This window comes from Nannobrachium achirus (genome assembly GCF_963921795.1).
Source record: "Nannobrachium achirus genome assembly, chromosome: 15".
Taxonomy (NCBI): Eukaryota; Metazoa; Chordata; class Actinopteri; order Myctophiformes; family Myctophidae; genus Nannobrachium; species Nannobrachium achirus.
This window is the reverse complement of record NC_137822.1, coordinates 37005738-37033342: the sequence shown is the minus strand read 5'-3', so window position 1 is coordinate 37033342 and position 27605 is coordinate 37005738. Positions and strand designations below refer to the sequence as shown.

General features: G+C 45.3%; 2 protein-coding genes across 2 annotated transcripts in view; one reads left to right on the top strand and one right to left on the bottom strand.

Annotated features, from left to right (window-relative positions):
- Positions 1 to 27605, top strand: part of tln1 (talin 1) — an 85466-nt gene that overhangs the window by 23824 nt on the left and 34037 nt on the right. Inside the window, exons 18-43 of the mRNA XM_080743799.1 lie at positions 2184 to 2351; positions 2825 to 2926; positions 3520 to 3712; positions 4332 to 4498; positions 5046 to 5174; positions 5426 to 5539; positions 6693 to 6806; positions 6925 to 7059; positions 7641 to 7769; positions 8413 to 8515; positions 9567 to 9775; positions 10375 to 10494; positions 11290 to 11487; positions 13077 to 13216; positions 13642 to 13735; positions 14047 to 14136; positions 14882 to 15004; positions 15227 to 15370; positions 16288 to 16449; positions 17129 to 17269; positions 18222 to 18403; positions 20723 to 20855; positions 22719 to 22820; positions 23587 to 23757; positions 26503 to 26637; positions 27404 to 27514. Of these exons, the coding sequence (XP_080599925.1) occupies positions 2184 to 2351; positions 2825 to 2926; positions 3520 to 3712; positions 4332 to 4498; positions 5046 to 5174; positions 5426 to 5539; positions 6693 to 6806; positions 6925 to 7059; positions 7641 to 7769; positions 8413 to 8515; positions 9567 to 9775; positions 10375 to 10494; positions 11290 to 11487; positions 13077 to 13216; positions 13642 to 13735; positions 14047 to 14136; positions 14882 to 15004; positions 15227 to 15370; positions 16288 to 16449; positions 17129 to 17269; positions 18222 to 18403; positions 20723 to 20855; positions 22719 to 22820; positions 23587 to 23757; positions 26503 to 26637; positions 27404 to 27514 (3609 nt within the window). The remainder of the gene's footprint in view (positions 1 to 2183; positions 2352 to 2824; positions 2927 to 3519; positions 3713 to 4331; positions 4499 to 5045; positions 5175 to 5425; positions 5540 to 6692; positions 6807 to 6924; positions 7060 to 7640; positions 7770 to 8412; positions 8516 to 9566; positions 9776 to 10374; positions 10495 to 11289; positions 11488 to 13076; positions 13217 to 13641; positions 13736 to 14046; positions 14137 to 14881; positions 15005 to 15226; positions 15371 to 16287; positions 16450 to 17128; positions 17270 to 18221; positions 18404 to 20722; positions 20856 to 22718; positions 22821 to 23586; positions 23758 to 26502; positions 26638 to 27403; positions 27515 to 27605) is intronic.
- On the bottom strand, positions 448 to 1536 carry LOC308299083 (beta-1,3-galactosyltransferase 5-like; the record flags this gene model as incomplete). Its single annotated transcript, XM_080742808.1, has 1 exon — positions 448 to 1536. One exon carries the CDS (start codon positions 1534 to 1536, stop codon positions 448 to 450), a length of 1089 nt encoding a protein of 362 aa, XP_080598934.1.

Sequence of the window (27605 nt, the reverse complement as noted above, 5' to 3'; positions counted from 1 at the left end):
TCTGCCCCAGAGCATTTTCTGTCCCTCGCTATTTCAAAAAACAACGACTAAAAAATAACGACTAAAGTATAATTCTAACACTTTCCTTTCAATAACAAAGAGAAGAAAAATGTGTAAATAGTAAAAATAGTAAAAAGATTCACGGAAACTGGGGGCAGAAATTCTCCTCTGCCTACAAAATGATGTCATACTTAACAGCCCCATTCAGATGGTGCTACTCTGTTTGATGTGTGGGTGCTGGTATTCTGATCCCAACCAATTGCCTAAACTGTAATACTGGGCGCTAATCTCCCTCTGCCAACCTGGGGAGATCCCTGAACTGAGCTCATGCTTCCTTCAGTGCATGAGTGAGCAGGTCGCTTCTTATCACCTGACAGGGGCGAGTTTCCCCAATAGGACAGCGTGTGGAAGGAACACGTTATTCACAACCAGTTCCTTTCCCCTCCATCAGTCAAATTGGGGTCTGAGCTCATGTGAAACTGAGCCATTGCCTATGTAACAGTAAGAATCTGGTCTTTTGAAGTCTTCCCAGAAATCCATTCGGACGGTGGTGTTTAGGTGTGCAGGTGGTATCGTGGCGCGTATTACCTTGGAGTAAGCACAGCGGCTGTAAGGCACAGAGTTGGGAAACAGAGACAGTTTTGGGGGTTTGGTGAGTGGAATACGCAGGTATTCCATGCACAACCCCAAATACACGTCCTCCAGGTAAACGGCTTTAACACGCCTGGACGCTTCCACCAGCTTTCTGGGCAGGTCTAAGGACAGAACGTAAGCCCCTCCTTGTGCATACGGCGGGTAATGCGACCCGGGGTAAACATCGCGAGGCAGGTACCATTTAGAGTCGGCGTCTCTGACAGCCCGAGCCCCAAACGCTATGAGCCCAGTCAAGTAGTTGTCCTTGGGAGCTTCCGACAGCATGTCGACCAGGTTCGGCACGTTGAGAAACACGTCCGTGTCGACCTTCATGGCGTAGGCGGCGCCGGGGCAGTGAAAGTCCAGCCACTCCAACATCACCATGGTCTTGATGGTCAGGTTGTTGTAGGAGTCGAGGAAGTCGCCCTGCAGCAGGTCCCCGTGCTCGGCGCACTCCTCCAGAACCCGCCGTTGGACCTGTTCCGCCCCCTCTCCCGCCGGCAGTCCCAGCAGGAAGAACAGGCTCACCGTTTTGCCCGACACGGGCCGCCGGATTTCGCTTCCCCACGTCCTCCGGATGACGTCGCGGTCGGCCCTGTTGCGAGGGCTCACCGGGACGATCAGAACCAAGAAAGGCTTCTGTTGTTCACATTTCCCCGGCTGGTCCACAACGAAGTGGTAGTCGTGTGGGTACTCCACAAAGTACTGTGTGCCTGCAGATACGTTTACAAACCTTGTCACGTTTACTGTCGACGGTGCCAGTGCGCCGGCTATACTCAGTAGCCATTTGGTGGCGTTCGTGTAAACATATAACGTGGCGTAGCAGACGGCTGCAATTTCCGCCACCAGCAAAATTAAAAAGGTTGTCAGGGCAATGTGTTCATGAATATGTGTCCTCCTCATATTCTCTCAAACACTCCTATACCTCTATAATCGGTCTTGGGAAGTTACCAAAGTAGATTCTAATGACGCTGTTGTGCATACATGATAAGTGAACATATAAGCCTGTACAGCACTTTATAGGCTGAGCTCTGCTGTGACGTCACACGACAACACAAACTGTTGCCAAACATTCCTCACAACGCCCATTTACACAGGCCTTGGAAGCACCTACACATTTCTCTTAAATCAGTGACCTCAGTGATTTGGTGTCCGGATTGCTCAGTCGCCTTTCAGCCACAAGGTCATAGGTTCGATCCCAGGCACCGCCGATTCGGCATATTAGTATCCCCCGGCTAGGATATTGTAAGTACCTGCGTGTACTGGGATGCTGTGTGGCACTCCACCTCAGCACTTTTTAATTTCAAGGACCCCCAGTTAGAAAGCATTCTTATCTCTGGGAACCCCAATGCACACTGTAAAAATCCACCTAACGGGTGCACTAAGTACCCTCTGTACGAGTACACAACGAGTATTGGATAACCAGAGAGGAGGCATCGTAGAGGTGCTATTTTCATCTCCACACAACCTATCTATGCCGTCCTCGCGACTCCCATCGTACAACGAGGCATACGTGGTTCATTTGTTATTGTTTTATTTCAATTTGACAGGACATGCTAATGCAGCTGGCTAAGGCTGTGGCCAACGCTGCGGCGGCGCTGGTGCTGAAAGCCAAGAACGTGGCACAGAAGACTGAAGACTCCGCCCAGCAGAACCGGGTCATCGCAGCCGCCACACAGTGTGCCCTGTCCACTTCACAGCTGGTGGCCTGTACACGGGTAAAACATTAGCTACTGTAATATATTATAACCAGGGTTTCTCAAACCTTTTTCATGTCAAATGAATGTGTATTTGGCCATGGATGGACCCCTCAAACTGAAAATGTATTGTGTCATTCTGCATAATGAGCACTGTCATGTTTGTTACTGCATTTTGGTGCCAATACTTTTGCAATTTTACTCAAGTAAACATTTTGAATACAGGACTTTTAACTTGTAACAGCATTGTTGTGGTATTGATAAGAGTAGTTCTTACACTGCTGCAATCTGTTAAAAAGAAAAAAAGAAATGCGCCCTTTTGTATTTGTATTCGTATGTATATTTAATCTTTACTTATATAGCTGTATAGTTCATCTTTTGTAACGGATCCATATATTTTCTACTTGTTTATGTGTGTACTTGTGTGTGCTTACGTGCATACATGCGTGTGTGTGCGTGTGCGTGTGCGCGTGCGCGTGTGTGTGTGTCTGTAGGTGGTCGCCCCCACCATCAGCTCTCCAGTGTGTCAGGAGCAGCTGATCGAGGCAGGGAAGCTGGTAGCCAAGTCAGTGGAGGGCTGCGTGGAGGCCTCACAGGTACACAGGACACCAACTGCTGCGTAGAATCTAGTCTGCCACAATTTGCATTCAGTTTATTTGTTTGTTTATTTGGGATTAATTAGCCGCGCTGCAAGCTTGTAGATCTGCTAATTTTGAAAAATCGTGAACATCTGTGCAAGTCTTTGAATATTTTTGACCCGATTCTGTAAATGTCTTCTAAATCCTTCTGCTAAATCAGTGGTTCTCAAACTTTTTAATGTTGAAAATTACATGTATTTGGCCACGGAACCCCCCCATCTAAAAATAATGTTGTTCCAGGGACCACCCAGAAGCAAAATATTTCAGTTACAAATGTTTGCATTTAAAAAGATATTCATAGACTTGCAAAAATAAAATCATGATTTCTCAAAATATGTTGTTCCAGGGACCACCCAGAAGCAAAATATTTGAGTTACAAATGTTTGCATTTGAAAAGATATTCATATACTTGCAAAAAGAAAATCACGATTTTTCAAAAGAAATAGTAGATCTACAAGCTCGCAGCGCGGCACTCGGTGCCGCGTTGTGAGCTTGTATATCTGCTATTTTTCCATAGTTAAATTGTTAAATAATTGAAATGAAACCTCCAGGGCGCCACGGGAGACGAAGTCCTGCTGAAGCAGGTGGGCGTGGCGGCCAGCGGCGTCACCACTGCGCTCAACGAGCTGCTGCAGCACATCAAGCAGTACGCCAGCGGAGGCCAGCCAATAGGACGCCACGGGGAGGCCACCGACCGCATCCTGGACGTCACCGAGAACATCTTCAGCTCCATGGGAGACGCCGGTAGGTCTGTGTGTGTGTGTGTGTGTGTGTGTGTGTGTGTGTTGGCTCTGTGCACTGCAGTAGGCAATGTAACCATTCACTCAATGAAATGATTTTCCTAAAAAATCTAATCTTTTTTTCTTGTCGGACTCGGGCTTATTATATTGCAGAACCTTGTCGTGTCTTAGGAGGACTGGGCTGTGGACCTTTTGCCTTCTGCACTGCTCTAGTGAGCGAGATCCGTACCAGAATTACTCAAATTAAAGTGAAAATCCTGTTTTTTTATCTTCCAAACAAAAAATCGGATTTTGGTACAAATCGATTAATCACCCAGCCACCCACGATAGTACACATTACGATTTTTTTTAACACCATTTATTTTTTTCTCTTTATGCACAAATCCAGCATTCTCTTTTTTTTTTAAATAACACAAATAATGTGTTTTCTCTTATCCTCTTTTCAATACAGCAAATGACTGAAAACAGTTTTTTAATCAATTCTCTTACAAAGATCCTGCATTTATGGTGGCCAATACGTTTGAGAACCACTGATACAGAAACGTTTTTCAGAAGACATTTCTAGAATCTGCCTCAGGTCTTCAATGGGTAAAAGTTAAAATCCTATTTAACCCCTGCTCCAGGTGAGATGGTGCGTCAGGCTCGCATCCTGGCCCAGGCCACCTCTGACCTGGTCAACGCCATCAAGATGGACGCCGAGGGAGAGTCTGACCTGGAGAACTCCCGCAAGCTGCTGTCTGCCGCCAAGCTGCTGGCTGACGCCACCGCCAAGATGGTGGAGGCTGCCAAGGTACAGTAGGCCTCTTGATGGAACTAGATGTAAATCATAGATTGTCCTTTGGATTAGCATTTTTTTTTAATCTACTGCGCAAAGATATGTAGGTAGTTGGATGGATAGATATGAAGGTAGGTATGTAGGAAGGTAGATGTATAGATATATAATGTATACCTACCTACCTACCTTTATTGATTCCACGTGGGAAATTCATGCACCAGAGACCGCACAGCAGTACAGATACAGATATAGGTCGGAGTTCTCAACGGGCCTGAAAATGAAGGCCTGGTGCTAACTGGGCCAGCCCGACTAATTAGCATACATTTTAGGCCCTACCCGGCCCTAAATGTCGGGTCAGGTTCGGGCAGAATTTGAAAACTCTAATATAAGTACTCAAACAAATGATGTCTCAATGACTTGCATTGTACACTGAAGCAGCTCTCAGCAGTCACTCTTTTAGTGCATAAATGAACGCACACAAAGATGATTCTGACAACGTATCAACATCACAAACCCCGGAACGAAGAGTCTTATTTAGAGAAACCATGGTGACTCCCTGCAGGGTGCAGCGGCTAACCCGGACAGCGAGGAGCAGCAGCAGAAGCTGAGGGAGGCGGCGGAGGGCCTGCGCATGGCCACCAACGCTGCTGCACAGAACGCCATCAAGAAACGCCTGGTCAACAAGCTGGAGGTGGGTTCACATTAACTCTATAACCATGGCTCTCACTAGGGCTGCAACTGTTGATTATCTATTATTCTATTGATTACTTTTAATGATAGTCTTAAGTGGAGATGGACAGAAAACTGGGAGAGGGAGATGCAGCAAAGATGGTCTAAAACGGGACTCGAACCCGCCTAAGCGGGTCTATCCATCCGGGCCGATTACTTTTTTTTTGTTGCCAATGACATGACCATTAACGTGGCTGTTGATTGGTTGAACAGAATGCAGCGAAGCAAGCGGCAGCAGCAGCCACTCAGACCATCGCTGCAGCGCAGCACGCTGCCTCCACCAATAAGAACCCAGCCGCTCAGCAACAGCTGGTGCACAGCTGCAAGGTAGGAACCACATCATGGATCACATTCTGAATCTGAAAGAAGATGTACTGTAGCATATCGTCGTCTGGTGGAAACCTTGTAGGTCCAAAACTGTTTGTTTTGCATCTATCATTTCAAAATGGTGAAATAGCAGATCTACAAGCACACAACGCCTAGCGATGCGTGTGCTTGTATGGTGAAGCAGGGCTTTACTTTATGAAAAAAACATAACAAATTTGAAACTTGGAGATGCAAGGTTTCTGTCCAACTGTGACGATATTCAATAGAATGCTGTTAACGTGTGTGTGTCTGTTTGAAAGATAGACATTGTGAGAACCGTTTTCCTGGTCTTCACAAGATCCAACGGCTGAAAAAAAAAAGAAACAGCACACACTCAAATATATATATAGATCAGGGTTTCCGCTAGGCATTTTTGGGGCCGGCCACCTTGGCCGGCAGGATTATATTTTACCGGCCAATCAAATAATTTATCGTCCATAATTATAATGAACGTCACATATCTATATCAGAAACTCTGATATAGATATGTTTTTTTTAAATGGCACTCCTAAAATTGCAGTCCTAAAATGTGTGTGTTGACCAGAGCATGTGAGCGGAGTGGAGCGGTGACAAAAGCCGATCCGCGCTCCAGCGGGCTCTTGTCCCGCTCGCTCGCCAATCCGGGCAATATTAAATCCAGTTGGTTATTGATTAATCACCACAACCGAGAGAGGGAGGCGACTCGTGGCGTGTGTTTTTCATTCAGCCAAATCACTTTCACTCACTTGATTCAAATCGTATCCATTGACTGGCTGGTGATATTTAACTTAACGGACACAAGGTAGGCTATTTATTATAAACATAGCCTACGTGTGTGGATGATATAAATACATTTGACTTGAGTGAAATCGTGATAAAGGGAATTCTCTGTCTGTTCTCCTCTCCGCGGTCCGACATGGCTGCACTGCACAGCCACTAGTACGGCACTGTTTTGTTGGAAACATGCGGCGCGCGGCCCCAATAGGGTCGGCTTGGAGCGGAGGAACGGAGCGGAGGAAAATCCTCGCTCCAAAGCCGCTCAGACCCATTTGAAAAGTCGCTCGCTCACGCTCACGTCAAAAACGGCCCGCTCCGCCCGCGCTCCGCTCACATGCTCTGGTGTTGACATCCTCAGGTGGTAGCAGAGCAGATTCCCCAGCTGGTCCAGGGTGTGAGAGGCAGTCAGTCCCAGCCAGACAGCCCCAGTGCTCAGCTGGCCCTCATCGGATCCAGCCAGAACTTCCTCCAGGTCAGAACGTTATAACATTACCACCCAGCGCACACTGTAGGCTCTCGTTCCCATGCAGCATATCTGGCCGTTGGATTGTGAGTTCTTACCCTTCCCGCCCTGCCTTCTTGTGTCTCAGCCCGGTGCTAAAATGGTGACGGCAGCCAAGGCCACGGTGCCAACCATCGGTGACCAGGCCTCCGCCATGCAGCTGAGTCAGTGTGCCAAGAACCTGGCCAGCGCTCTGGGTGAACTACGCACCGCCACGCAGAAGGTAACAACTTAGTAGATCATTGATTCTCAAACGTTTTATTTGTATTATTTATTATTTGTAACATCCAACCCCCTAACTCTTGAGTGTACAAAGTTGTTGTAGCTGTTCTATTGACGTGTGTGTGTGTGTGTGTGTGTGTGTGTGTGTGTGTGTGTGTGTGTGTGTGTGTGTGTGTGTGTGTGTGTGTGTGTGTGTGTGTGTGTGTGTGTGTGTGTGTGTGTGTGTGTGTGTGTGTGTGTGTGTGTGTGTGTGTGTGTGTGTGTGTGTGTGTGTGGGGGGGGGGTTGTTTGGGTGTGTGTTTTCATGGATCAGGCTTTCCAAGATAAGCATTCTAAGTACCAACCATTACTGTACATAAATTTACCATGAGTGGCCTAACAATAGTTGGCATGACAAAGAGCAAGGCCAAACAACTCGCTAACTATTGCTCTGTTTCAGCAGTTATAGGCGGTTTGTCTGTGTGGAGAAGGTGTCATGTGTATCCTTAGGTGTCCATGAACTACCAACCCTTTAAATTTGTTTCCCTGTAAAATGAATTGTAATTTGTGGATCCAAATAAATAATTAAAATGTGTGTTTTAGGCTCAGGAAGCGTGCGGTCCTCTGGAGATCGACAACGCTCTGTCCATGGTGAGAGGCCTGGAGAAAGATCTACAGGAGGCCAAGGCCTCCGCCTCGGAGGGCAAGCTGAAACCACTGCCTGGAGAGACCGTGAGTGCACACTTTAACCCATTTAGGCCTAGGATTATTGAATGCTTTAACCAGTGAAAAATAGCAGATATACAAGCTCACAGCGCGGCACCGAGTGCCGCGCTGCAAGCTTGTAGATCTGCTATTTTTGAAAAATCATGTTTTTTTTTGCAAGTCTTTGAATATATCTACCGGTACTTAAAAGCAAACATTTGTAACTCAAATATTTACTTCTAGGTGGTCCCTGGGACAACATATTTTGAGATGGGGGCCCATGGCCAAATACCTGTAATTTTGGGGGTCCTTGACATGAAAAGGTTTGAGAACAGCATGATTTAGAGGAAGGATTTAGAAGTCGGGTCAAAGATCGGGTCAAAGATATTCAAAGACTTGCACTCATTTTCACGATTTTTCAAAAATAGCAGATCTACAAGCTCGCAGCGCGGCACTCGGTGCCGCGCTGTGAGCTTGTATATCTGCTATTCATCTAAAGTTAAAGCATAAAATAATGGTTAAAGTGGTCAAAATCTAACGCGACTCGGGCGCGTTCCAGGTATTTGAGAGTTAAACCTCTACTCCACTGCTTCATGGAGCCAAATACACATGCGATACAATACTTTTTACTCCGCTCCACATACTATATAACCATTGTTCGTTTTACCAGTTGGAGAAGTGTTCTCAGGATCTGAGTACGAGCACCAAGGCTGTGAGCTCCGCTGTGGCCCAGCTGCTGAGTGAAGTGACCCAGGGCAACGAGAACTACACAGGTAGGTACACCTCACGTACACGTGTTAAAACTACAATGTACTTAGATTAGGATTTGGAAGGACGTTTTTATAATCAGCCTCGGGTCTAAATGAGACAGTTATTTGAAATAGATGCTGAATCGTACTGGACACTAGATGTGCCTCCCATCTTCAGTGTAGTTTGGACATAAAACTTAAGGATCTTAACTATTGAAAAATAGCAGATCTACAAGCTCGCGGCACGGCACCATGTGCCATGCAGCGAGCTTGCAGATCTGCTATTTGCAAATCTTTGAATATATGTTTTTAACCGATTTAGTGCCATTCCCGAGATATCTCGCGAAATGTACTCGAGTATCTCGAGTGCCATTCCCGAGATATCTCGCGAAAAGTAATATATTACTGTAACGGCGGTTATCCTACCGGGTACAATGGTGGAAGGTTCCGAGCCGATCTCCGTCGCTGATTTATCATCATCACGGATCCACGAGCACAAAATGGTAATCCCATAACATTGAGGCAGACGGGGGATCTCATCTTTAATGTCCATTATCTCAAAACAACAATTTAGAAGCGAAGATGGCAATAGATGCTCGCTTATAAAACACATGTTGAAAAGCATCGATCCGATCCGCCATGACACCACGTAAACAATGATCGATTCCGGTGAAGGACGCGATGACGTCAGACCGGAAGTGTTTACGCTGTGGACTTCTGGCCTTCAAAATAAGACAACGGGAGTGAATGCAGCCTGAGGGAGGCATCGTGGACATTTTAATCCGTTAATTTCAGGGGCTCTTAATGAGTTAACATGAAAACGTTTGAGAACCACTGATTTAGAAGAAGGATTTAGAAGACATTTATAGAATCGGGTAAAAAATATTCAAAGACTTGCACAAATGTACACGATTTTTCAAAAGGCCTCAGGTCTAAATGAGAAAGTTATTTGAAATAGATGGTGAATCGTACTGGACACTAGATGTGCCTCCCATCTTCAGTCTAGTTCAGACATTAAACTTAAGGATCTTAGCTTTAACCGTCCTCTTCCTCCCTGGCCTGTGGTGTCCCTCAGGCATGGCGGCTAGAGACGTGGCCCAGGCCCTGCGCACGCTGGCGTCCTCCGCCAGGGGAGTGGCTGCCAACACGGGCGAGCCGGCGGCCCGCGACGCCATGCTGGACTGTGCCGCCGACGTCATGGACAAGTCTGCCAACCTGATAGAGGAGACCAAGAGGGCCATCGCCCGCCCAGGAGACCCAGACAGCCAGCAGAGGCTGGCACAGGTGAGGAGGGGGGCATATCACTTCATGTTTTATAGCAGAGGCTGGCACAGGTGAGGAGGGGGGCATATCACTTCATGTTTTATAGCAGAGGCTGGCACAGGTTAGGAGGGGGGCATATCACTTCATGTTTTATAGCAGAGGCTGGCACAGGTGAGGAGGGGGGCATATCCTTTTATAATGTTTCATAGCAGAGGCTGGCACAGATCAGGAGGGGGGCATATCACTTAATCTTTTAAGACTGTCATAATAGGAAAAACATTAGAGGTTGGCACAGGTGAGGATGGGGGCGTATCACTTAATGTTTTATGGCTGTCATAACAGGCAAACATTCAGTGGAAATGGCTACAAGCTCACGATTTTTGAGGATTGCAAAGACTCTATGAAACTGTTTTTGTATTGGTATAAGAAATACCAAAAAAAATGTATATACAAAACCTGCCTCTCGATTAATTGACTAACCTACGTGAGCAGGATTAAGTTGGTTATTGGTTCGACATGTCAGTTTTTGACACATTTCCACATTTGGTGGAAATAACCATCCTACTGTGATGATGTATAGCAATACAAACTTCTGTGTGTGCGTGCATGTGTGTGTGTAGGTGGCTAAGGCTGTGTCTCAGGCCCTGAATCGTTCAGTGAACTGTCTTCCGGGTCAGAGGGACGTTGACAACGCCATCCGCGCTGTGGGAGAATCCAGCAAGAGACTGCAAGCTGATGCGGTGAGTAACATTATGACCAAACCTGCTGTCATCACAAATACTGTCAAATCCATAGATTCTGCAATTTATTTTTATTTAGTTGGAGATCTTCTATTTTTCAATAGCTAAAGTATAAAATAATTCCAGGCCCCTAAATGGGGTTAACCCATTAAGGCCTGAACACAATATGACGCAATATTTTATGCTTTAAATATAAAAAAATAGCAGGTATACAAGCTCACAGCGCGGCACCGAGTGCCGCGCTGCGAGCTTGTAGATCTGCTATTTTTGAAAAATCGTGAAAATTTGAATTTTGACCCGATTCTATAAGTATGAATGAATGAATCCTTCTAAGGTGTTTTGAAAAACCTATGTTTCTATGTCAGCAATCTGGCCAGCCATCGTCAAAGAAAAGGTCCCTTTTCACTTAACTTAGTCTGTTCTTGAGAGACTATGTCAGTGGTGCTCAAACCTTTTCATGTGAAGGACCCCCAAAATGATATTTATTTGGCCACGGACCCCCATTTCAAAATATCTAGTTCCAGGGACCACCCAGAAGCAAAATTTGAGTTACAGACGTTCGCTTTGAAAATACATATATTCAAAGATTTGCACACATTTTCACGACTTTTTCAAAAATAGCAGATCTACAAGCTCGCAGCGCGGCACTCGGTGCCGCGCTGTGAGCTTGTATATCTGCTATTTTTCAATAGTTAAAGCATAAAAATAATGGTTAAGGTGGTTCAAATCTAACGCGACTCGGGCGCGTTCCAGGTATTTGAGAGTTAAGTAAAATGTGTTTGGTTGGCTCCACAGTTCCCGTCCAGCGGTAAGAGCTTCCAGGAGGTGCAGGGTCAGCTGAACGAGGCGGCGGCGGGTCTGAGCCAGTCGGCCAACGAGCTGGTGCAGTCGTCCAGAGGCACCACCCAGGACCTGGCCCGCTCCACCAGCAAGTTCGGACAGGACTTCACCCACTTCCTGGACGCCGGCATCGACATGGCCGGCACCTCCCAGGTCAGTGTTCATGGCCTGGAAAGATTTGGTCTGGCCCCGCTCGTTCGTGATTGGATTTCCCTCTCCCCGAAGTTGTGCGGCACCAATCAGGGCCCAGTATAGGGTTGGGACGATAAGCGATATTATCGTTTATCGTGATAAAAAACACTTACAATAATCGTATCGTGGAGATTTCATTTATTGTTAAATTGTCATCCGTCATGCACTGGGATCAATACAAGCTCACAACGAGTTGCGTTGCAACGCGTTGTGAGCTTGTAGATCTGCTATTTTTGGGCAAATGTTCTGCCCCAGGATAATGGATGTTGGAGATAGTTACCGCGATAATGTCATAAATCGCGATTTCTTTGGTCACAATAATCGTGACATGACATATTCATATGGTCAAATCCCTAGCCCAGTATGCAAATATGGGGCTGGTTTATCACCAGAGGCATTTTTTGAGCGGTGGTTACACCGTCTCCTATACGTGGCCGTGTGTGTATGCGTCCGTGTGTGTGTGTGTGTGTGTGCGTGCGTGTCTGTATGTAGCCTACAGTACCTTTTGTGACCACACATGTTAAGGGAGGGGCGCTGTTGTTCAGGCCAGACACACACACACACACACACACACACACACACACGGATGGATGATGCGCAGCCTCCGCGACCACCGCTCAGTTCACACGGGTGTGATTTTTTTTATTGCAGGTTCCACACACAGATTCCTGACTAATATCTACGTAGTGATATTAGTCTGGCCATGCCAGGCCTAGATCAGTGAGGGAGAGGAACATCGTGTTCTTAGGCCTGTCACACATTTGACATAATCGCCTAATCGCTTTTATTTGAGGTGATCACAGTTATTTTTGCGTAATCATCATAATCGTTTCAATTTGTTTAAATGGTGGAAATGGCAGATCTACAAGCTATTTCCATGTTTGAAATTATACGGTTATTAAATATGTCAGTCCTTTCTTCTTTGTGTACACTATATAGTCCCCCCAGGAATCCGCGGAGAAAAAAATCTTTATTCCGCGGAGAACAATCCTGATTCTGCGGAATTCTGCGGAGAACATTTCTTGATTCCGTGGACATTAAAAAACAACCTAAAATGACCAGTTATCAAGCTAAATATTATATAGTTCTAATAATCAAGTAAAACCCTTCATGACATAGCTACAATTAATTGTAATTAGTGGTTAGAATAATAGAATAATAGTCCGCGAATGGCCGAGAAATCCGCGGGTGGTCGCGAGTTCCGCGAAAAATTCCGTTTTCGCGGAATCGCGGATTCCTGGGGGGACTAACTATATCAGTTATTTGACAATTCTGCCCCTTTTCTGCCCTAATTTTTGTGTGACAGTCCTAGCTACATGTTCTGGACATTGCAATCGCTGAATCTCGTGTACTGTAGCTATATTCTAATAATATTGTTCTTGATTTTTTTTGTATTGCTTCTGTGCTCTGTGATGGCAGAACCAGACGTAATGGAGAAACACATCTCAAAAACCGCACAAGCAAACACATGCTGACCATACAGTACAAACCTTGTTCCGGTATATCATTTGGGGAAAGCTGAAATTGATTCACGTTCTATTCCCCTCTAGTCCAAAGAGGACCAAACACAGGTGGTGTCCAACCTGAAGACCATCTCCATGAGCTCCAGCAAACTGCTCCTATCAGCCAAGGCTCTGTCCACCGACCCCAACTCCCCCAACCTCAAGAACCAGCTGGCAGCTGCTGCCCGGTAAGGCCTGGTGTACTTCTAGATTGGCTGTATTCTGTTCGCAACAGCGTCGTACAACATACTCTAAATCAGGGATTTTCAAACTTTTTTGACTCTGGGACTTTAGAATCTTACATCCTATTACGCGACTTAAATATGCACATCTTTCCACTTATATTTGACGTTTAACCACTTGAACCCCTGCATCCCTATTCTGGGGGGAAGATTCACCAAAAATCACAAGCTCACAACGCGTCACAAACGCGTTGTGAGGTTGTAGATCTGCTATTTTTGGTGAAGAGAGTTGGCGGTAGATGGAAAAAGAACTCAAGTACAGTGCAATTCCAAATGTTATCAGATTATTCTGAGGCGCACCCCTAGACTGGCATCACAGCACCCACTTTGGGAAACCCTGCTCTAAATGGCTCTCGACTGTCCCTCCACAGAGCGGTGACAGACAGCATCAACCTGCTGATCACCATGTGTACCCAGCAGGCACCGGGGCAGAAGGAGTGCGACAACGCTCTGCGCGAGCTGGAGGTAACGCCACCCTTTCCCCTCGCCTTGTTTGTGCACAGCATTTTTAAATGAGTTATTGTTATCTTTAGCAACTACCCTTTCATTCATAATATCTGATTCATTATCCTGAAATATCAGCTATTGGACCCTAAAATCCAACTCTTATGTGACAGGATGGTTTGAAGATGCATTTGTTGTTGTACTTGTTTAGTGACTGTATATACGTGTACATATGTTTCAGTCGGTACAGGGTATGTTTAGTGACTGCATATGTTTCAGTCGGTACAGGGTATGTTGTTTAGTGACTGTCTATACGTGTACATATGTTTCAGTCGGTACAGGGGATGTTGGAGAACCCTACAGAAGCGGTTAATGACATGTCCTACTTCGACTGTGTGGACAGTGTGATGGAGAACTCCAAGGTACACTACAAGAAGCTCACACCATCCTCCTCTCTCTTCTGTCGGTGTCCAAAGTGTTGAGTCTTAACAGGGGACGATCGGATCGAGTCTTAACCTTTTTTCTGTATTGCATCAAAAAGGTGAAGGTAGTGCCGTTATGCTACAGTTGCCTGTAGTTCTAACCGTCTGGGGAAATCGATGGGTTGAAACAACCTTTTCTTCCAGGTTTTTTAGCCAGCCTAGAACTCGCGAGCACGTTCAACATGGAGGCGGGTTCAAGATCACGTTAAGCGGTCTGCTCCAGTGTTGAAGACATGATTCCTACGTATATCTACTAGTTTTCATCATAGTGAGCTAGAATAGATGAGAGTTGTTATCTTGTGCCACAGCAACAACAAAAAATAACTAAAAGTAACACAAAGGTGACTATATAGTAACGTAACTACTTTTATAATGCGGTAACTAACTTGAGAGCAGTAACAATAACCTTTTTAAAGTAACGTGAACTGCCCAATTCACATTTTGTTTCTGAACATTGTTCACTCATCATAGCTTGTTTTTCGGTTTGCGATTGGTTGCCTGGAGGAATTTCACCAACCGATTGTCGATTCCGTCTAATGCCTAATTTATGACCGGCAAAAACAGCTGATCAACAAGCTCTGAACGCGTCATAACCATGACTTATTGTGAGCTTGTAGGTCAGCCGTGCTATGCCTTCATTGCAATTAAGTCTGAATCGGGCCTAATTGACCGTGTTTTGGTTCAGGTCCTCGGCGAATCCATGGCAGGAATCTCCCATAACGCCAAGAACAGCAACCTTCCCGAATTCGGAGACTCCGTCAGCGCCGGATCCAAAGCCCTGTGCGGCCTAACGGAGGCTGCTGCCCAGGTAATATACAGTATATTACTGTACACACTACACACATACCAACCCTGAAGGTAATAGAGCTCACAAAATAAACTCCCTGGATGTATAAGGACCTTCAGAGCTCACTGATTCACCTGATGGGAAACAGTGTTATTCTACACACAATCAGAAAAGTGTGGGTATGTTTTAGTCCAGCCAGAAGGTATGATCATGTTTTGACTTGGTTTGGTTGTTTGTGAACAGGCTGCCTACCTGGTGGGTGTGTCTGACCCCAACAGCACGGCGGGTCAGAAGGGCTTGGTAGACCCCGCCCAGTTTGCCAGGGCCAACCAGTCCATCCAGATGGCCTGCCAGAACCTAGTGGACCCGGCCTGCACCCAGTCCCAGGTACATAACACAAAAACAAACGTTTTGACCCCAATCGTTATACACTGAGCATGTGTCGCTGTCGTACAGAGATCTTGTATTTCCATTTTTAATATTTTAATGTTTTTACTTAACGTTATACCATGTAACTTTTTTTATAAAACAAATCTTAAAATTGTCCTAACTGTTAAATCGCTAAAGTTTTAGAACACCCACTCCGTTATTTTCAGCTTCTAAAGCCTTCTCTTTATATGTTTTCTATGATCCTGACCGGGGGCCGGTTTTCGCGAAAAAATTACGTCATCATACACTACCGGCCAATCACAGCGAGGGTTATACACTGCTGGCCAATCACAGCGCATCTTGAAGTGGGGTCGCTATCACAATAGGGCGGCCATATTTGTAGGCGCCCGTGTGTCTCTATACTCGGGTGAAGGAGTCTGTTTCTCCGGAATGCCTGAACGCACAGGAACCAGGGACCCCTCTAAAGATAGATCTCGGCGAGGTGGAGGCAGACGCGGGGGTGTGAGGCCCGGTCCGCGGCGAAAAACGTCCGAAAGACGCGGACGCGACCGCGGTTTGCTATAGAGCTACTTACTGACCACTAGTTGAGCAACTTACACAGTATAGCTTTAAATTAATGCTCAATCATGTCATCCTAGATTTTTTTTTTTTTGCTTACAAATGAATTGAACATTTTCACCTATGACATAACCAAAATGGAGACACCATGTTGAAAGTGTTTGGGTGTATACTGCACATTTTTGAACCAATCAAGAGTATTAAGAGCTTTTGACTAAATTAATTGGATCCATTGGAACACATTCTGTGCATTGAAACTACTGTATAGGATAACCTGGTAAACAATGAACCTATAGAATATTGTCTGAATAACATGCAATCTAAATGTTGTTACGAGCATTGCTTTCCTTCCGTAGGTACTGTCTGCAGCCACCATCGTGGCCAAACACACCTCGGCGCTGTGCAACGCCTGTCGCCTGGCCTCCTCCAAGACGTCCAACCCCATCGCCAAGAGACAGTTCGTCCAGTCTGCCAAGGAAGTGGCCAACAGCACCGCCAACCTAGTCAAGTCCATCAAGGTTGGTGACGAGGGTCCCCTACGCTAGTGGTTCAAAATCCTTTTCATGTTAAAGGTTAACGAGGTAACTTTGAGGCTAAATTTAAATATATCCACGTTCACGTCCACGTTCCCAGTGTCCCATCGTGCATTGCACGGAAGGTGGGCGGAAGTTCCGACATCGCAGCCGTGCCGAGTGTGATCTACAAGCTCATAACAGTCACATCTGCGACGTGATGTGAGCTTGTATTTCAGCTGTTCTCAGCTGTTATCTACAAGCTTACCAGATGTGTCCCACACAGCATACAGTAAAATCCTGCCAAAATAGGTCAATATATTTATATATTTGGCATTTTCCCTTTATCAGCCACTGTGTAATTAATGTATGCTATTGTGTTTTCCTGCAGAAAGACGCATCCTTCCTGCTGTATTTTGGTTTTGTTCCACTGTTTATGTTGATTGTTTGTTGAGATTCATCCCTTGCAGGGATGTTTCTGTCTGTGAAATGTTGTCCCGTCGTAGAGATTTTGTTTTACTAATCCATGCGTAACTTTAACCGTGTGTGTGTGTGTGTGTGTGTGTGTGTGTGTGTGTGTGTGTGTGTGTGTGTGTGTGTGTGTGTGTGTGTGTGTGTGTGTGTGTGTGTGTGTGTGTGTGTGTGTGTGTGTGTGTGTGTGTGTGTGTGTGTGTGTGTGTGCTAGGCGTTGGACGGAGCATTCAACAACGAGAACAGACAGAAGTGTAAAGCAGCCACGGTGCCGCTCATAGAGGCTGTGGACAACCTCACCGCCTTCGCCTCCAACCCGGAATTCGCCAGTGTTCCGGCACAGATCAGCCCTGAGGTACAGCTTCTCACCACCTCCTAACTTAACCACATCAATGAACCTTTCTGTGACTACGCTATGATATTACGTTACGGCTAATATTGGATTGGAAGTAAACACGAATCCCCTCCGAATAGCAGCGAAGTGCTTGGCTCTCCGCAGTACCCGCGGGGAGCCTGTAGATCAGTGGTTCTCCCCAAATTATTTTGGAGGTCCCCAGATGGTTGGCTTAAAGTGCAACATTGTTTTCTCACTCAACAGTAAACAAACCACCAAAGTTTAACTCAAGTGACAATTTAAGGACTTTCTAATACCTCTTAATGACAAACACTGGCCAAATTGTAAAATATTGGGTTGCGGCCTGAAAAGGTTGAGAACCACTGCTATAGATCGTCTGTTTCGGACAGAAATAAGGTCTCTGTCCGACATAAATAAAGGAGTGGGTGAAATGAAGTTCAACTTGGCGTTGCTTGCCTGCGTTGTTCACTGTGGTGAAGGAGTGTTCGTTGTGTTTTAGGGATGGGACGATAAGCGATATTATCGTTTATCTTTATAAAAAACACTCACGATAATCGTATCGTGGAGATTAATTCGTGAAATCGTCCTCCATCATGCACTGGGATCAATTGACCTTTTTTTTTGCAGAGCTGCATACCCGGTAATATTTAAACCCTTTATTGACAAAACAAACGTATAATATACGTACTTGATAGTCACTCTCTACCAAATCTCTTTGCCAACAAATAGACGATCTACAAGCTCACAACGCGTCTCATTGTGAGCTTGTAGATCTGCTATTTTTTGGCAAATGTTCCACCCCAGGAAATTGGATGTTGGGGATATTTTGATTATGGCGATAATATCGTAAATCGTGATTTCTTTGGTCACAATAATCGTGATATGACATTTTCATATTGTCCCATCCCTATTGTGTGTGTGTGTGTGTGTGTGTGTGTGTGTGTGTGTCCAGGGCCATGCAGCCATGGAGCCCATCGTGGCAGCAGCCAGGACCATGCTGGAGAGCTCCACAGGCCTCATCCAGACGGCCCGCAGTCTGGCCGTCAACCCCAAGGACCCCCCCAAGTGGTCCGTGCTGGCCGGACACTCCAGGACCGTGTCGGACTCCATCAAGAAGCTCATAACCAACATGAGGTATGGACCTGTCCTGTACAGCAGGGGTTTTCAAAGTGGGTGACGGGGCACCCTGGGATGGGCAGTCCAGGGGTGCCGCGAGATAATTTGATAATAATACAACATTATTTTCAGACAATTCTAACCAAAATGGCTATTATCTCAACGTTGTCCTCGCAACATAATCAAGTTTCAAATGTGTATGTCTTTTGGTAAAGCAAGGCCCTGCTTCATCATACAAGACTGTCGCACAAAACTAGTAAATTTTGACTGTCGCACAAAACTAGTAAATGTAGTAAATTTTATAGATGATAAATACAAAACCAATGGTATTGGACATACAAGGTTTCCACCCGACAACGCCGATATGCTGTAAATATAAGGTGCTGGGAGTGAAAATTATAATGTAGTGGTACCTCGGATTAAAAAAAAATTCATGGGGTGTACTGAGACAAAAAAAAAAAAAAAAAACGTTTGGGAACCCTTGCAGTACAGGACAATGCTGCTGGAGCAGTGGTTCTCTAACCTTTTATGTATTTGGCCGCGGACACCCATCTGAAAATGTTTTGTACCAGCAGGGACCCCCTGAAGAGAAGATTTTTGTTAATTATTCCAAATTTCAAGATAAAAGATAAAAAAAAAAACAGCAGATGTACAAGCTCACAGCGCGGCACAAAGTGACACGCTGTGAGCTTCTAAATCTGCTTGTGCATCTTTTAATAGCCAACGTATAAAATATGGATAAAGTGGTGAAAATTGTTGTGATGCTGTATTAACTAATTTAGCTGGCAGTGGGGACCCCCTGTAACCCACCCCTGCGGGTCCCCAGACCCCACTTTGAGAACCAAAGCTGTTAGACCAGTGGTTTTCATGACTTGGTAATGAGACCTAATTGCTTATTTTACTGCACAAAATCTGTGTAGGACCAAAGGAGGTTGTCGACACCACATGTTTAGTTAGCCTGGCGGCCTTGACCTTTTGACCCCCGTGCATGTATGCACTGTAAGCATCGTATCACATTCTGAGTCAGCCCTGTGAATCTGATCCAGAACTTGATGACATTGTCGATGTATTTACAGACGTGTGAACTGCACAAGTTGTTGTCAGCTCATATGCGCTGCTTCTTAGAGTGTGTGTGTGTGTGTGTGTGTGTGTGTGCGCTGTGTGCGTGCGTGCATGCATATGCGTTTTTTTCTTGTTTTACTCTACTTGTCAGGGCCAGAATGTCCACACAAGTAGTAGTAGAATTTGAGAAATGGACATTGTGAGGACAATTTCCCTGGTCCTCACAAGAGAAATAGTTTTTATGGTTGAAAAGAAAAGAAGGTTTGAGTTAACTCATTGTGTGCCAGGCCCGATAATCCCGAGATTATTTCAATGTCTTTCCCTGCCAGGCCCGATAATCCCGATAATTAAAAAAAAAAAAAAAAATCCAAAAAATGTTTTTACCCCAAAAAATGTAGTAGGCATGATAGCAATCGCGAAATTGCATGTTTAACCCCCATAGCAACCCCATCTTTCAAACATGGCAGCCATCTTTGTTTACATTTTAGGAAAACATTATGGCTGCTATCTCATGAATGCCTGAACGGATTTCCATTCGGATTTTTTTGTTTGAAAGCTGTGAGCAATGTGGACACACGTGGTGCATTATCTAGGCATGGGTGTGCATGATCCGTGCACTATGAATTACATGGAAGTCTATGGAAACTGGAGGCATATGAGAGTACGAAGGTATTGTTAAATGGCAGGGAATGTGTTAAGCTTACGATTAGGAAAAGATTGATATTAGTGTTAAGCTCGATAACACACCCGTACTGATGGAAATAACGAAAATAGCTAAAATAACAAAAATAGCCACGCAATTATTATTATTACACATTATTATTATTTATTTATTTATTTTTAATCTCATTTGGAAAAGTAAAAGCGTTGCTTGATCGCCTCGTTATAATGGCGCTCAGTGTGCATGTAATCGTTCCGTGTTGTGTGGACAAAGATTTGGATTACACATAGAGTTTAGGGTAAGGGGTTCCTCGTTTATACTTGAGCCCAGTCCACACCAAAGCATTTGGGATAATGTTAAGTGGTTGCAGTTGCAACTAGATTTGTCCTGATTCATTGGTGTGGACTAGTTGCATCGAAAATAGTACAGAAAGAAATAATAATAACCAAAAATAGCAGATACAAGCTCACAGATACAAGCGTCGCAGCGCCGCTATGCGTTGCTTGCTTGCAGAGCTGCTATTTTCTGCTTTAAAAATTGCATTGATAAAACCCCCTGTCCTAAATTGTTGATGTCCTCACAAGTCTAATAAAATGTGTGTGTGTGTGTCACAGAGAGAAGGCCCCCGGTCAGAGGGAGTGCGACGAGGCCATCGAGGTGCTGAACGGCTGCATCAGAGAGGTGGACCAGGCCTCGCTGGCGGCCATCAGCCAGCAGCTCACCCCACGAGAGGACGTCTCCCAAGAGGTACCACATGTCTCTGTTCACACCTACCCTCCCAAGAGGTACCACATGTCTCTCTACCCTAGCCTCGCATGGTCAGACTGTTGACTCCTGCGATTTGCAAATGCTCCCGTCATGCAATCTGGGGCAACGGAAGTCTTGTGATGAGTATGGGGATAAAGCGGATGTGACGCACCCGCTCCCTTGGTGCAGGAGCCAGTTATCCCTGTGGTAACTTTTCTGACACCTCCCCACTTAAAACTCATACAGAGCCAGATTTCAATTATAACGCCAGGAAATAGCTATATTGAATCCCCAAAATCACATTACTTTACCAAGTGCACGTTGAAATACCATACCACAAGATGACCACTAGAGAGAGCCATAGACCATAGACTGTGGATGGCCCTATGTTAAGCCAGGTTAAAAACGAGGTTCATAGCATACAAGGATGGGACGATGACATGCTCCCCATTGACATTGAATGGAAGGGCCGCGTGTCGCCATTTGAGCTCAATACTGTTCAATTCGTGCTTGATCGTCTCAAACCACCATTGGTATGGGCACCGGAACGTATATAGATGCCACACAGAAAGTTTCCGAATCAAAATCCGACCTAGTGAAGCTACGTGAGGGTCGGATGGTTTGCATTGAGCCTAGCGGCTAGCAGATGCCTGCGTAAACAGGAAGCTATGGTTTAAAGGTGACGTCATAATCGTATCCTTTTTTTTCACGGTTTACGTGTGGATACCCTCCGAAGGTAAGCTAAGCATTTCGCTCTGTCTATTAACCCAAATTAAAAGCTTAAACAATGCTTTTATATAAAAGTCGCTCTAAGTCGCTCGGCACTGAACGCCCTAATTAGGAAGTCGCTCTGAAAGTCGCTCGGCGCTAAGTGAGTTAAAAAAAAAAAAAAATGCCAGAAGGATCGTGAGACCGTGCTTTCACAGTCTGTACTCATACTGAAAGTCTAGATCAAGCGGGCTTTTGCAATTCTGCTCCATGTCCTACTGGAAGCGTTATGTCTTCTTTCAATATTTTAAACTATACACGCATAACTAGAATATGCCGCTCGAATGACTCTGTCTGTGCTTGTGAAATTGTGGTGATTGTGGAAAAGTTGTATGGCTATGCGAGACTGCACCTACCCTAGTGTCACCATACTGGGTGGGAAAGGGGATGACATTTCTAAATGGGCACTTCTGCAGAAAATAGACACTGCAATTATCTTGAATACTGCCTTTGGGTACTGCGTGGAAAGGGAACATTTGCATTTCTTTCACCATAGTAAATGCTGCATTCATAGTCTGGAGTAAGAGCTCATGAGCTCCGGGCACCTAATCATTTACTTTTTTTTTTTTTAGAAAACAATTGTCTAATACAGGGGTTTTCAAAGTGGGTGACTGGGCACCCTGGGGTGCCGCGACGGCAGTCCAGGGGTGCCGCGAGTACATTTGATAATATTTGGAATTTATTTGGACACTTGAAGTACAACGTTATTTTCAGTCAGTTCTAACCAAAGGCTATTATCTCAACGTTTTCCTCGCAACATAATCACTAAAATATCATTACTATCAGGCAGAAACCTCTGTCGCACAAAACTAGTGAAAACAGCCGATCTACAAGCACACAACGGCTCGCGATGCGAGGCATTGTGTGCTTGTAGATCTGCTGTTTTCACTAGTTTAGTACATTTTATAGATGATAAATACAAACGGTTTTGGACATACAAGGTTTCCACCCGACAACGACGATATGCTATAAATATAAGGTGCTGGGAGTGAAAATTTAGGGGTGCCTCGGATTAAAAAAATATTTGTGGGTGCCCTGAGACAAAAAAGTTTGGGAACCCCTGGTCTAACATACGTGTGTGTGTGTTTGTTTCAGGCTCTCCATGAGCAGATGGCAGCGTCCGTCCAGGAGATCAGCAACCTGATAGAGCCGGTGGCCATCGCTGCCCGCTCCGAGGCCTCTCAGCTGGGACACAAGGTGACACATTGCGACATCACAACATGTATTGCGACAAATGTAGAACACATGCAGTATCTTCCTACAATGCATGCATGTATGTATTCACACCATAATACACTATATAGATGATTATATTAGATGATTACCTTTTCGTGGTGATGAACACAATTTACTGCAAGATATTTTTCCCCCTCAACATCCATATTCTAGGGGGAACATGAGACGAAAATAGCAGAGATTGGATATTTTTGACCAAGTGATTTGGTGTAGACGGAATAAAGTGGTCTAAGTACCGAGACAGCTCTGGTCCAGTTTACTACTGGAACAAGCTTATAGGCCAAGGGTCTTCAACAGGGGGTCTGGGACCCCTAGGGGGTCCCCAGAGTTACTACAGTCCAAATCTTTGAGTGATAGAAACTTCTTTTCCCTCCTTTTTTATATTAACCACTTGAACCCTAGCGTCCATATTCTGAGAACTTTAGCCAAAAATAGCAGACCTACTGAGCTTGTAGATCGGCTATTTTCGGCAAAGAGGTTTGCTATAGAGGAGAAAAAGAGCAGACTAAGTACAGAGTGAAAGGCCAAGTTTATTAAGTATTGTTGTTTCACGTGGTTAAACTGACAACACAAATTGACATGAATCCAAAATACACTGATGATTGTGCCGTCAAACAATGAAACTATATGGTATCTAACCAGTATGACGTTTATACATAAAAAGAAAAGTGTGTAAAAAAAAAAAAAGATCTTATAATAAGGTGAATGTGTGACAACTCCTCTCCAGGTGTCTCAGATGGCCAGCTACTTTGAGCCTCTCATCATGACGTCCATCGGCATGGCCTCCAAGATGCTCAACAGCCAGCAGCAGATGGCAGTGTTGGACCAGACCAAGACCCTGGCCGAGTCCGCCCTGCAGATGCTCTACACGGCCAAGGAGGCTGGCGGCAACCCCAAGGTACACTGACTGTCACCAGTCTGGGTGGGACAACTAGTGTCTCCCTGGGACTAGCCTGATGGAGCACGGACATTCCTTGACACAGAAGGGCAGGCATACACTATCTACTTCTAGATCTACCAGGGGAATCTCTCCGGGAGACTCCGGCCAATAGCGTTTGTTCACCGATCTCTGTGCCCGCCAAAAAGTTAACATTTAAAGTTTATTTTTGTTTCTTATGTTTTCTCTGTTGGTTGGGTGTTAATTGGTTTATGGACCACAATTGGAAAAAAACCTTCAGCTTTTCTTTCAGCAAAAAAAAGAAAAAAGCATGCGGCCACAGCCCATTGACAATCAGAGAGTCATAATATTGAGGCATATATACGGGCCACGAGACGAATGGGCATATGTCCAATAATGAGGTTTGGTGGATTGGTGAGCCTCACATGACATTTCCGCCAACCAGACTATACATGGGTTTCACGTGACATGGTAATATCTTACTATAAAACAGGAGGAGCGGGGAAAGTGGGCACAAACCTCTAGTACACAAAAAGTACAGAGCGGACAGACCGGCCCATACAAGGAGATATACGTATGTGTGTTTGCACCGCTCACTTCGCAGGTGTGATGTTCTTTCATATGAATTACTTTTAACTCAGATTTTAGTGGGATCAATGTTTTCTTTTTCTTTTCTTTGTGTTGGTGGCCATGGCTTTAAGTTCCCACTTGATGTTGTGTGGGAGTCCAGACTGCTCCAGATCGTACTGAACAAATGCTAGCTTGCATAACGTCTTCAGACTAGGACTTACATGTAAGATCTGTAAGACGGGTTGTTTTCTATGGGTGCTTCCAAAGAGGAGGACGCGATCACCAACCATGCAGGAGCTCCTGCAATACAATAGACGAGGCCCATTCCCCTTGACTTTGACCTTATTCCAGGAGCTGGTCTCTGGATTGTATTTCCACAGATCATAGTTATGTGGACCGTAACCACCAAATATGAACAGCTCTCCATTGTTGGCATAGGCTGCATGACACCGACGTCGGCCTGGACGGAGCTTTGTGGAAGGCGTGTTCAGCCAGCAGTTGGTCTCTGTGTCAAATACTCTGATGTTGTAGTAGTCCTGGTAGTCATCGCCCCCAAATACAAACATCTTTGTCCCGATGATGGTGGCAGAGTGACGTGCAGAATCAGGTGGTGGCGCGCCACTGGTGTTGATTAAAGACCAGACCATTGTCGTGGTGTCCAACTTGTAGATGTCATCGTGGTATTCATCCACCCCCTCTCCTCCGTGAACATACATGATCCTCTCCAAAACACAGGCTGAGTGGCCGGCCCTCTTCTCTGGAACAGTTCCAGAAACACATGGCTTGAACCACCTGTGGGTGTCCACATCAAATGCATAAAGTGTGTTTTCCACCCAGTAGGCTCCGGTGAAGATGTCCCAGTAGTCTCTGAGGAGCTCGTCACATGGTAGATTAGTCCCACCCCAGAGGTAGACTGTTTCTTCTATCAACACAGCTGTGTGGTCCCAACGCATGGAAGGAACCTCAAAAGGACGCCTTCCTCCTCTTCTAGTTGCCACAGGTGGCAACCTCACCCAGTGTAAAGTCACTGTGTTGAAGACATGTACCTCAATCTGACACGTGACATAGTTCTTCCCCTCACGGATCCCTCCGAAGAAGAAAACCTTTTCCTTCACTGGCACAGCGGGATAAGCAAACAGGGCTGTTTCTGGTCCTGTCTCCGGATGCACCGTTTCTCTTGTCATGCACAACATTCTCTCTCTCTCTCTCTCTTTCAAGTATATCTCTGTGTCTGTCTCTATTCCTTTGTCTGTTGACTCTGAACTATGAATACCTTTACCTCTCGCATGTCCGCAGCATCTTTTATAAGCTGATTGGAGCTCTGCTCTGATGTCGTAGACATGCATGTGCAACAGCACAGATTTGCGCAGGTGTTCTTCTCTCTACACATTTTGCTTTGATCAACTGAATACCAGTACTGTTTTCAGGTTAAAAACATTTCTCATGCTAATGACAAGATATCCACTAGTAAGACACCTCAGGGCGGCAAGCGACCTTGTCCTACCTAAAAGGGCGAGGTCGCGCCACAGTGATGTGGACATAGGACAACAGGGATCTCCATATATGGGCATATAAGGTATTTGTTCCCCTGGCATCACAGGGATCTCCATATCTTATGGCAGGGGTTTTCAAAGTGGGTGACGGGGCACCCTGGGGTGCCGCGGCGGCAGTCCAGGGGTGCCGCGAGATAATTTGATAATATTTGGAATTTATTTGGACACTTGAAGAAATATTTAGTATAATTTTAAACTTGAAGTACAAAGTTATTTTCAGTCAGTTCTAACCAGAATGGCTATTATCTCAACGTTTTCCTCGCAACATAATCACTAAAATATCGTCACTGTGGGGCAGAAACCTCTGTCGCACAAAACTAGTGAAAACAGCCGATCTACAAGCACACAACGCCTCGCATAGTACATTTTATAGATGATAAATACAAAACGAACGGTTTTGGACATACAAGGTTTCCACCCGACAACGACGACCCTAACCCGACAACGATGATATGCTATAAATATAAGGTGATGGGAGTTAAAATTATAATGTAGGGGTGCCTCGGATTAAAACAATATTTATGGGGTGCCCTGAGACAAAAAAGTTTGGGAACCACTGTCTTATGGGCATAAAAGGGATTTATTCCCCCTGTAATCACACACACTCTCTCTCTCTGTGCAGGCGGCTCACACCCAGGAGGCTCTGGAGGAGTCGGTGCAGATGATGAAGGAGGCGGTGGACGACCTGGGAGCCACGCTGTCGGAGGCTGCCAGCGCGGCGGGGGCCGTGGGAGGCATGGTGGACAGCATCACCCAGGTAAGGGTGGCGATATGGGTATAAATATCGTTGAGACGATACAATGTCTCCACGATATGCCCTTTCAGAGATATCGTATATATCGTGATACAATGAGGGAGAGGCTTATAATAAAATCCTGTTGAATTCTTAATTAAGAGATTCATTGCAGAATTAATTTAAACCTGCATTTTTGTCTAAATCGGTACTCAAACTTTAAAATGTCAAGGTCACCCCTTAACTCTGACAGTGTTCAAATGAAACCAAATGGACCCGTAAAGGGTCCATTTGGTTTCATTTGTATACTGTCACAGTTACATACTTTTTAGGGTCAATTTAGACCTCCCAAAAGGAACCAAGAGAGTCCCTGGACCCCACTTTGAGGACCACTTTTCTAAATGGTCTGTTACTCTTTTTCTTTTAGTTTTTGTTACCTTGTAGGTGGTTGTACTGTTACGTAACTTGACAAATAACCATAAAAAACTACATGAAAAAGAATCATTATATTGTGTATCGTGATACAGCTTGGGAACATATTGTGATATTATATTTTTCCTCCACCCAGGCCATCAACAAGATGGACGAGCAGCCCGGAGAGCCTATTATAATATTGTGATATTGTATGTTTCCTACACCCAGGCCATCAACAAGATGGATGAGCAGCCCGGAGAGCCTATTATAATATTGTGATATTGTATTGTTCCTACACCCAGGCCATCAACAAGATGGACGAGCAGCCCGGAGAGCCTATTATAATATTGTGATATTGTATGTTTCCTACACCCAGGCCATCAACAAGATGGACGAGCAGCCCGGAGAGCCCGACGGGACCTTCGTGGACTACCAGACCACCATGGTGAAGACGGCCAAGGCCATCGCCGTCACCGTGCAGGAGATGGTAAATGACCGCTTTTATTATTGGTTTACGATGTTTACTAGTCTAGGTCTTAACAGTTCTGCTGCCGTTGACGATCCTCACCGGCATTTAA